The following is an 11,448-nucleotide window of genomic DNA, read 5'->3' on the forward strand; positions in this document are numbered from 1 at the left end:
GTGGCATTTCAATTTCAGAGGTATTTTAAATAAAATTAAATGTTTAGTACCATTTCATTAGTGTTTCCAACCTTTTTTTTGAGACTGAGATGGTCCCGGTTCAAATTGTTGGTCAGATTGTGGTCAGGATCTATTCAGTGTTGGACCACTATTGGACCACAATATGCTATTGCTTCAACCATGATGTCCTTTCTAACTACTGGAAAAAGAGTCTTGGGGGCACCGTGTGACACTTTTCCTTCCTCTTTCAGAATTCTCCCCCTAGAAGAAAGTACACATTCAATACATTTGCATCTAAAATGCATGAGTATGATTTGACAGTTTGGGGAATCGATGCGGCAACCATTGTCCAGAGGGAATGCTGCTGAACATCTCAGGGAATGCCTCCTTCCACCCTCTCAGCATTTTGGTCATCCTTGGAGACATGATTTTGTTTGCCTCACCATGAAAAATTAGGTGGATGACTCTAAGGGAGTCCTGCTTCCAGAATGCCCTTCTCAAAGAAATGCTGGGAGCTTGATTTTCTGTCTTTGGAGCTAGGGTAAGAAGTTCCTCTTCTCACGCTCTAAATTGATTTAAAATATTTTCTTTATGCTGGGATAGTGATCATGATAGATTTTATTTCCCCCCCCCCATATAGTTTAATTCAGTATTACACCAGCTGGAAAAGTTCTCCTTAACATTGATCGTGATCTTTATTATTTACTGAACTTATTTAATTCAGTTTATATGTTGGCCAACTCCAAACTGACTCTGAGAGACTCCCAAATAATAAAAATGCAATACAGATCAAAGCAAGATGGGATCCAGTCACTATATATAAGAAAATAGACAAAAAGGCATCGAACTTAAGGCCAGAGAACAACCAGATCGTCAAGGCCTTATGGAATGCCAACAGGATAGGCCACAAGGATTTCAGTGGGGAATTTCAGAAAACAGGAACCACAACAGAGAAGGCATCACAGCATATTCTGGCCATGCAGAGATAGACAATTCCTAAAATAATCAGGCTCTGTGCCGTGTAGAGTTGATGACCAGCACTTTATATCATTTCCAGAAGCATACTGGCAAAATAGTGCAGCTTATGAAGCAGAGGTGTCACATGGGCATTCTGAGGCATGTCCATTATTGCCCACACTGCTGCATTCCAAAGTTTCAGAGTTTTCAAGAGCAGACCAATCTATAGTACATTGTAGTACTTGAGTTGTAAGATGACCGGGGCATGAGTGATTGTCTGAAAGACTTCCCAGTCCAAGAAAGAGCACCATGCCAGATGCAGCCATATAAAAGCCCCCTTGGCTACAACTGCCACCTGCTATTTGAGCAGCACCTGAGTCCGAAAGGTTCCCCAGATTATGTACCATTCTTGAATGTGCAAATGCTATGCCATTCAAGAGTATAGACCACAGGTCTGCAACCCACAGCTCCGGAGCCGCATGCGGCTCTTTCAGCAGTCTCCTGCGGCTCCCAGTCCTCTGCCATGTGCAGTCCAAAAAAAAAGTGGGACTAAACAAGTTTAACCAATCAGTTCAAATATGCAGGGTAGGTGCATATCTCGCCTTGGCTCCATTCTTCAGTCAAACCCTGTTCTGCACATGCGCGCATGTACACACATGCGCACACATTTTTTGCAGCTCCCAGTTTTTCCTTTTGTGAGGGAACCGGTTCCGAGTGGCTCTTTCACTGTTTCAGGTTGCTGACCCCTGGTATAGACAGAAAATCCTTGGGTCCAGGAGGCCCTAGTATCCATAGCCATTGAGATTTCAAAGGGATTGAGTGAGTCAGTTCCAGGATGAACTGCCTCCAGGCGGAATCAGAACCTCAACAGCATTATTTGGCCAATTGTGGTTGATAAATATAATGACATACCTCTCTGGTATTTAAATGAGATGGATGATGATAAAATTAAGGGTTTGCCAATGTGTTCTGAAAATATTTTTGAAAAATATTTTAGTATTAGGTTGTCAGTGTATCTCGGGGCATGAATGCAAAATATCTAATGTAAATAAATATGGTGGCATAAACATTGTTTTTGTCAGGACTCCCCAGGCCGCAGCCCACTACCAACCAGGCCTTGAGCCCTTCAGAATCAGGCCACGGAAGTGGTGCATGAGCTTGGGTGCGTGCTTGCCTGCCGCTCATGTGAACCATCCCCTCTCCCCCCACACCGGTCCGGAAAGCTGATGAGGTTGGGGAACTCTGGTTTATGCAGTTACCTTGCAGTCTCAACTTATTTTTCTGTACATATAAGTATAAAATCTTTCAACTTGCTGTACTGAATATATATTCTTCTGTGCATTCAGATCAATGGACCAGTAAATAGAAGTTTGTGGGGGGAAAACCCCACAATTCTGAAATAATTCTTAAGATTATATTTATTTATTTATTTATTTGTTTTTATAAACCGCCCTTCTCCCGAGGGACTCGGGGTGGTGTACAGAGTAAGGTAGGCAAACATAATGAAACAGTACTGAAAAACAATAATCAAAACAAACTGGGACCCCAATTAGAGCTATCAGGCCAGGCCGGACTGCTGGAATAGGTAAGTCTTTAAGTCGCGCCGGAAGGTGCGGAGGTCGGGGGCCATCCGGATTTCAGTTGGTAAGCAGTTCCAGAGGACTGGCACACCCACTGAGAATGCCCTCCCCCTGGGGGCCACCAGCCGACATTCCTTGAGCGGTGGCACCCTGAGGAGGCCCTCTCTGTGGGAGCGCACAGGGCGGTGGGGTGTTGACATTGGCAGAAGGTGCTCCCGTAGGTAGTCCGGACCCATGCCATGTAGGGCTTTGTATGTCATTGTTAGCACCTTGAACTTCACTCGGAAGGCAACCGGAAGCCAGTGCAGCGCACGGAGGAGAGGTGTGATATGGGAGTATCGGGAGGCTCCCAAAAGTGTCCGTGCCGCTGCACTTTGCACCAGTTGAAGCTTCCGAGTGGATCTCAAGGGCAGCCCCATGTAGAGAGCGTTACAGTAGTCTAGGCGAGAGGTCACAAGGGCATGGGTGACTGTACATAAGGCATCCAGGTCCAGATAAGGCCGTAGTTAGCGCACCAGTCGGACCCGGGAGAAGGCCCCCTTGGTCACCACTCCTATGTGATCTTCCAGGGAGAGCTGTGAGTCTAGGAGGACACCCAGGTTGCGGGCCCTATCAACAGGGGGTAGTAACTCATCCCCTATATTGTAGTTAATTTGACACTCCTGGATGAAAAATCCCTCTGAACATTTCTAATTCATATTTTGGATACAGAGTCCTTCACAAGTGCAGACTCAATGTAATTGCTGACTCACTATCCCTAAAGAACGCCCCTGCAGATGTCTAATTATTGGACTATGATCCCTATTCCAGAATGGAATGAACCACTCAATATAAACAAAGTAACCCACGCTGCTGAGGCCAACTGATTCACAGTGACATTGTGAGATCACAATACAGCCAAACCTCTACACCTTTTTCTTTTAAAGAATTACAGTCCCTCCTTGAACAGAAACTCCCAATATTGTTCCTATACTTACTTGCTAGGATGTTTTCCTAATGTGTCCCTCAACCCATCCAATTATTGATTCTAAGTACTGTTTTGCTGTCAAGAGTCTTCTACAATTGTGGTAGGATATAAATTTGATTAACAATTTAAAAAATATTTTGCCATTTGCATCTCCTTACAAGAATCAGTGAACAGTCAAAATTAGAGCATCATCAACTGTCTTGATTCGGTAATATCAGTGAAATATCCTCCAGCTTGTTAGGGAAATGCTGGAGGAATCTAAACACCAGTTTGCACCTCCTCGAAGGATACGAAAAAGGAACGTTTTCAAATTACTTAAGGGTAAACAAGCCTCTTAGAAATATAAAAATTGTCAACTGATCTGTTGCTGTTGCAGAGCTCAGGTTTTTTTTTAAAGTGCAATAGTATATTGAATCTTATTAACACAGTATGCTATTAATATTCCTTTAATATTCCTTATCGATTTATGCTCTTATATGAAGCTTTAGAAGTATTTTCACAGCAGCAACTCAAGAGAATTGGGAATTGCAATGTTATTGCCCTGGGATCATTCTAGAATTTTCACATTAGTCCTGCCAGGGTCCCTCTGGGACCAGTCAGGGCACCGTTGCAAGATTCACTTTGAGAAGTATTGCATCTTCAGACCTTTCTGGAAATTGTCCAGTTAGGAGCAAACTGCATAAGCCAAAGGTGAAAGATGGCATATTTAAACCTTCTGCAGGCGATAGATGGCTATAACATGCACGAGACAAGCAAGAGGGCTACAACATACATGTGGATTAAGCAAGTGTAACAATTCCAATATCGGGAGAAGAGAGCATCTCTTTCTTCTAACCCAGACATGTCAAACAAAAGGCCAGGGGCCGGATCCGGCCCACGAAGTGGTTTCATGTGGCCCGCGAAGCCATCCTGGAAACAGTGAGGGAACGGCCCCCACTGCCTTGGTCCTGGCCCAGAGACCCTCCTTCTGCCAGAGACCCTCAGATGTGTCCCATTCCTGACCAGGCCCCCATAGGCACCCTTGATGCGATGTAGAGCTGGCCACGCCCACCCAGTAGGCCACACCCACCCTGGCCATACCCACCCAGCTCCCTGAGGGCAACCGCAATGCTGATGTGGCCCTCAATGAAATTGAGTTTGACACCCCTCTCAAAAAGCAACTGAAGCTCCAAAGGAAATTCAGGAAATAAAGCAGACAGAATTAGCAACAAAGCAGAAGCCGAGCAAAAAGATGATTTGTCAGGGAAGGAGGAACACCTTCCAGCCAGGCTATGCTCTATTTTCCTACAGTAGAGAAGCGCAATCTGAAAACTGAGATGTTAATACAGTCTCTGGAGACGGGAGATGTAATTCTGCAAGAAAAATTAACACGTTCCTTTATAAAAGAAAGATGCCTAAAACAATTTAGCAACTCTACATGTTTCTCAAGGGAGCATTAATGGGGTGAAAGGACTAAAAGGGCCATACTCATGATAGATCTCTCTACTGATTAGCAATGAAGTTTCAAAATAAGAGGGAGAAATATGAGGCTGGATCCAGCTCAATAATTTATTTATTTATTTATTTGTTTTTATAAACCGCCCTTCTCCCGAGGGACTCGGGGCGGTGTACAGAGGAAGGAAGGTATACAGACCGAACAATAAAATAATAAGAAACACTAATGAACACAAACTGGGACCCCAATTAACGCTATCATGCCAGGCCAGCCTGCTGGAACAAAAAAGTTTTTAAGTCACGACGGAAGGTACGGAGGTCAGGGGCCATCCGGATTTCGGTAGGTAAGGTGTTCCAGAGGGCTGGCGCACCCACTGAGAATGCCCTCCCCCTGGGGGCCACCAGCCGACATTCCTTGAGCGGTGGCACCCTGAGGAGGCCCTCTCTGTGGGAGCGCACAGGACGGTGGGGTGCTGACATCGGCAGAAGGTGCTCCCGTAGGTAGTCCGGACCCATGCCATGTAGGGCTTTGAATGTCATTGTTAGCACCTTGAACTTCACACGGAAGGCAACCGGAAGCCAGTGCAGCGCACGGAGGAGAGGTGTGATATGGGAGTATCGGGAGGCTCCCAAGAGTGTCCGTGCCGCCGCACTTTGCACCAGTTGAAGCTTCCGAGTGGAAACCATAAGGTGATCTACCTACATAATGAGAAAAATAGATGCATCTGGATGGGTCTGAATATCTTCAAACTGTCAAACTACATCCAGAACAGTATAGTCACAAAACAGCAATGGTAGAATATTGGGAAATATTTAATAAAAAAATTAAAGGACACCCAAACAACTACATAGTTAATAAAAGAGCCAATTCTGAATGTAGTAAACAGGCAGAGACTGGGCTACACAGGTTACATATACAGGCAAACAAAGCTCTGCCAGGCAGACGGTATCTGTGGAGTCTCTCAGCCTAGATAAAATATTGAATAAAGAGATTTTTGCCCAGTAATTGAACATTAAGAGAGCCTTGGTGGAGCAGTGGGCTAATACCTCCTTAAGTAACACCAGCTGCCTGCAATTAGTGCAGGTTCGAGTCCCACCAGGCTCAAGGTTGACTCAGCCTTCCATCCTTCCGAAGTAGGTAAAATGAGGACCCAGGTTGTTGGGGGCAATTAAGCTGACTTTGTAATAATGCCGCTTGGGTGTGTGTGTGTGTGAAAGCCCTAATAAGCAGGCATATACATAGAATGAAGGCTACTGCTAAGCTTGTAAGCTGCCCTGAGTCTTCGGAGAAGGGCGGGATATAAATGGAATTGAAATAAAAAAATAAAAATTAAACAAGTTTGGGGGTAGGTCAAATCTGCAGATCAGAAAAAGGAATGCACAATTCTTTTTGATTTCCAGACATTAACTTTTTAACTCTTATCCACCAGTACGAGTGTCTCCTGAAGAACCAGCACCGTTACAACACAGTTAAGAATGAACTTTCTCATGGAGGAGTGGAAGCGGCTTTCTGAATACAGGAAGGGAAGCTAGACTCCCGTGAGGCCTCAGATCTGATGGTCAATTGGTTCTGGCAAAATGCGTATTCTCATTCACTAGGCTGTAGCAGTCCAGTGATGCTCTGAACCAATATGTTTACAAAGAGAACTGAAAGAACTGCCTAGTGTAGTTAACTCCAGATGTGAGAGGGAAGACGCTAAATTGAAAACAAACCTGACTGATGGAATAAAAACTGCCTCACAGAAAAAAAAGAGTCAAGTGGGAGTCCAGGAGACTAAGAAGACTTTAAACAAAGGTCAAGTAAACTTGCATGCTGTAAGGTGGTAATTATATCCTGTAAACTGGAGTGATGGGTCTGATTATCTATCTGGAAGCCCAGAGCCCAACAAAACATCACTGCATCAGTGGAAAGATATATATTGGCTTGCTTTGTCAGAACTGTATGAAGTCTGAAAAACAAAATGGAGGGCACAAGTTCAAAGTAATATAATTTAACAGAGACAGGTGGATTTAAACAAATATCAAATGCACAGGTAGGGCGTACTAAATGGTACTGTGAAATTGATTTTGGAACAGTAGCTGATTTGAACTAGTAATATGTGACAGCAAAAAGATGAATCCAACAGTTTATATGGCTTAGGACTGCCCCTGATTTTCGTTCGTTCCGCTGGGACCTGAAGACCTGGCTCTTTGAACTTTCCAGCCAGGACTGAGGATTTTTTTAATTTTTTTAACTTATTGTAATTGGGTTTTCAATCAGAGATATACGGGTTTTAGATTTTAATCAAGGAAAATTTAATCTATTTTAATTGCTATTAATTTTTGTATTGTAATGTTTTAATTGCCTTGTGAACCGCCCTGGGTCCTACGGGAGAAGGGCGGTATATAAGTTTAATAAATATAAATATAAAATATATAATCTTCAAATTGTAAGTATAGTTGGTCAGAATGACTAGCATATCTAATGACACATAGTCTTGTAACATCTTTATTTCCACACAGCAAGCAGAGATTCTTGACATTTTCTTATTTAACAATATATCAGTTCTACAAATGGAGGCGGGATTAAAATATCTTGGTCTTCACCAAAGGCAACCTTCACAAAAGAGTCCAGCCTTTTCCTTTATTCCCTTGACTTCTCAATCAGTAAAGGAACAACCAAAAGAGAAAGTTGCCTCTTACCTAATCCCCTCAAGAAAAACGTGGTCCGTACTCTCCACAGAGTATGAGAAGAAAAACTCTACATGGCTTTCTAAGGAAATGTTCTGCTCAGAAGGCAAGTCTGCTGAAACAACCTGAGCATTTTCTTCTAGTAGGATTGACGGCAGACTTAGTTTGCTCTTCTCACAAAAGTTAGCTGCCAAGACCTAGACCAGGAACGTGAGTGAGGTCCTTATTGCTGGATATTGAAGATTTTGGTCAACAGAGATTTGTTTGACTGGGACTTCTGCTGAATCTCAGCAGAGCGGGCTAGCTGTTGCTTGAGGCGTTTATTTCCTTTGCTTGTCTGAATTTCATCCTCAGTACAGCGCTGAACGAAGCCCCAGCTCTTCTCGGCATGTTCTCTCTGACTGTCCTTCTTCAAAAAGCGCTTGCTCTTCTCCACATTCTGCAGGTAGAAATTAGTCTCTCGTTTGGCTTGAGAAACTTCAGCCCGCATGCGTTGCTGCCGCACTTGCCTTTCATATGCAAGCTGCTCACTCAAATGAGTCCATTTGAAGCGGTTCAAATACTAAAGAAGATATGAAAACTAGTTAGTGGATCATAAGATTATCATACCTGCATACTGGATAACAACTCATGGTTGAGAAGATCTAACCTTAGTGTAAATAGTTTCCATATTGTCTGAAGCTACTTTATCCCCACATTAACATATGGTCTGGAACAAGTTCTATTCTCCTTATAACTGGTTAAAATAAAGAATCTGGTGGTAGAAATTCAGTGACAAATGTAGGACCAGTCACAACCCCCAATCTAACCAGAGAAGCTCACTGCAAACACTTGTCTTGATACGAGCCTGAGCTATCTGTCACATTCCCAGATGAAGAGAGAAAAAAAGAAATCTTTCAGTGTAGTATAAACATGTGATCTGAAATTAATCATCTTCATATAATTTCATCCCTTGACCAAAGATATTTTAAAGATAGAGTTCATGCGCTTGAACACTCGCAATCTGTTAAAGAATGGAGAAGAGGTATGAGTGCCTCTTCAAGAAATACATTTATTCCAAAATATACTCTATTTATCAAATGCAACATATATATATATATATATATGGCCGAGTTTTCTTGTTAATTCAAATATAAGTTTAGCAAAGCAACGTATCTTGTACCAAATTTCATGAACAGAAGCTGGAAATGCAGGAGGAACAGCACTTTCACAACTTCAAATCAGAATTAATTTTTGATTTCATTGAAGAACCAAGGAAAAAACAGATTGAGTTGTTCCCAACAACAATTAGATTATGAATAGATTAACAGAATACTCAGTCCCAGATAACACACCTTTATATTCCACAGGTCATAATGGAATTTGCTTTTCTTACGAACACCGATAGGAGTATTGTGTAAACTAGCAGCTACCAACTTTGCCACACGCTTATCTCGGAATTCTACCCAACCTTCTGTGAAATTTTTGGCATTACTACCAGCCGCCTTCTTTTTCTTTCGGATAAATCGCTCTGGGGAACGCAAAAAAAAAAAAGAGTCATAAACCGTACAGACTTTGAATTAGGGTAGCTTAGTCATGCATACCTATTGGTTTATGAATATTTCAGCCTTAAACCAACTTACCCAAGTGTAAAATGGAACCATTAACAATTGTCAAGCGCCAGGCAAATCAGGAGATTTAGGCAACTCAAATGAGTATAAAGATTTATTGCAAGCTTAAGCTCTCTACAATAATCTGACCAACTGGCGATTAAGGGAAGTGAGCGGGAGTTAAGAGAGGCATTCAAGTTGGGCTGGACTTAAGATCTCTTGCGAGCACATAGGGAGTCATGACGATAATTTCCTTTTGAGATGATAAAAACTGCATCACATTTCAAATAAAAGTCCACCCATCTGAAGATAGCTCTCATCTGAAAACCATGCCTCTCACATTAAGGACAAGTATAATGAAAAATGATTACAGCCTTTTACGTTGGAAGGTGCATTAACTTTATTTAGTATTCTCTTTTCTGCATACTTAGAACTGCTTACTATCTCTAATGCACCATACAACCTCACCTTCAGGCTGCAAGAAAATACGTCCTACTTCACCATGAACGCAGAGGAGGTTTCGGACATGCCGAGGCCGGAAGCGTGGAGGAATATGACCAAGATAAACTATGCCAGGCACAAACTTTTTGACATCATTTTGATTGGAGGAATCCAACTGAGAATCCTCTTCTGTTTCCTTATCTTCTGAAACGGTCTCTACTTCTTCCTCTTTGGTGTTCATTACTGAGTCTTCAATCATCGATGTCGGTTGCAATTTTCCTGCACCTTCATCATCCATCTGGTTTTTGTTCTTAGTTATTATTGGGCAATGTATGGACATAACTGAAAAACTATTTTCTTTCTATAATACAAAAACAGAATACAGTAATGAAAATTTAGGAGGAAACTGCTTTCGGTCACATCCAATATTTGTCCACATTCTCCAAACAATGATATAAAATCAACTATCTGAAATTTATATTGCCATTTCTCCAAAAGTCCATAATGTCTTGCCACGCTTGCTCAACCAGCACACTTTCCTTCTGACTCCAATAAAATAGGCAAACTGGCATCTGACACGTTTGGACCATAGAGCCAGCAACTGGGGCTTTTAATGGTGTTGTATTTGATTATCTTTTTATTTAGATTTACCTGGCTGTCCTTTTCATAGATATGCTCTTTTCTAATCTTAGCTTTGATGGTTTTAATTATACAACAGTTTTTAATGTTTGTTTCTTTTTCAAATATATTTTGACTGTATGTAAGATGGGGAGCTATATACAATAATTATGACTGACTTGACACATGAATAAAATACATTTATGGAGACAAGAGTAGAACATGAAAAAAAGGACTCATGATATAAGAGAATGAAGAGAATAAAATATAAATGCATTTATAACGGCTGTAAAGAAAATTGGAAGCCATTTTATATCTTCCCCCCCCTTCATCTCATTTTTTTCCTTAAAATGTGTATTGTTTTTTTTTACTTTGTAAAACAACTTATATAAAAAATAACTTAATCGTAAATCAATACATAATAACTTAATCGTAAATCAATACATAATAAGTAAGGCTCTGGCAGGCTTATAATTAAAATGAGAACATCGGGTTCTTACTAACCCCGTCCCAATCTAACTTTGAATTACTGTTAGATTCTACCCTTCCTTACTACCTCTTATCCCAAAGGTGCTTTTTTAAAAAGGCAACTGGACTTTGTTTTTCCTTGAAGACGTCTCGCTTCTCATCCTGCTTCTTCAGATGAAGAACTGAAAAAAGCTTCTCGGATGAGAAGCGAGACGTCTCCAAGGAAAAAGTCCAGTTGCCTTTTGAAAAAGTACCTTTAGGACCACCCTGACCTGGATGACTGAGAATCTCCATACACGTCTACTACCTTTTAATTCCTCCAAGGCGCGCCTTCTATTTCGCGTCCTTCTCTAATGTGCTCCGCGTAGGTTGAGCGTCACCTTCATTAACGGCATTGTCGCAAAGGGAAGCGAGCATTTCCTCCCATAGAGCTAAAACGGAGGGAGAACGGATACCGAGCCAGTGTTGACGAAGGGTAACCATAGAACTTTTTACCTCTTCATCAAAAGTCTACGGTCACTAAACCTGAGGTTAGGGAAGCGGTGTTTTTTTGTGTGTGTGACGAGAGATCGATGGAAAAGGAGGCGGAGTTCCAACAGCTTCGACCAATGAAGAAGTAGAGGCGGTGGAACGAGGCTGAGATCGTGGAAATGTCAAAGCAGCCAATCGCCAGCTAGCCGATCAAGTGTGGGAGGATTCGTTTGCTGGTTTTACCTGTTGCAAC

At 42.0% G+C, this 11,448-nt stretch overlaps 1 protein-coding gene across 1 annotated transcript; it reads right to left on the reverse strand.

Annotated features, from left to right (window-relative positions):
• Positions 1–6,265: 6,265 nt before the first annotated feature.
• Positions 6,266–11,138, reverse strand: ABT1 (activator of basal transcription 1). Its single transcript, XM_083357111.1, has 4 exons — positions 11,032–11,138; positions 9,666–9,999; positions 8,943–9,118; positions 6,266–8,170 (listed from the first exon to the last, which is right to left on the reverse strand). Exons 2-4 carry the CDS (start codon positions 9,976–9,978, stop codon positions 7,832–7,834), a joined length of 828 nt encoding a protein of 275 aa, XP_083213237.1. The 5' UTR covers positions 9,979–9,999; positions 11,032–11,138; the 3' UTR covers positions 6,266–7,831.
• Between the last annotated feature and the right edge of the window lie 310 nt (positions 11,139–11,448).

This window comes from Vipera ursinii (genome assembly GCF_947247035.1).
Source record: "Vipera ursinii genome assembly, chromosome: 2".
Lineage (NCBI taxonomy): Eukaryota > Metazoa > Chordata > Lepidosauria > Squamata > Viperidae > Vipera > Vipera ursinii.

What these genes read in the sequence shown, in the direction of transcription:
- ABT1 (XM_083357111.1), bottom strand. Translation starts at nt 9,978, where the DNA reads ATGTCCATACATTGCCCAATAATAACTAAGAACAAAAACCAGATGGAT. An exon ending in TATTTTCTTGCAGCCTGAAG is followed by an intron (nt 9,119 to 9,665) that starts GTGAGGTTGTAT and finishes TGCGTTCCCCAG; the next exon opens with AGCGATTTATCCGAAAGAAA. An exon ending in ATGACCTGTGGAATATAAAG is followed by an intron (nt 8,171 to 8,942) that starts GTGTGTTATCTG and finishes TATCTTCTTTAG; the next exon opens with TATTTGAACCGCTTCAAATG.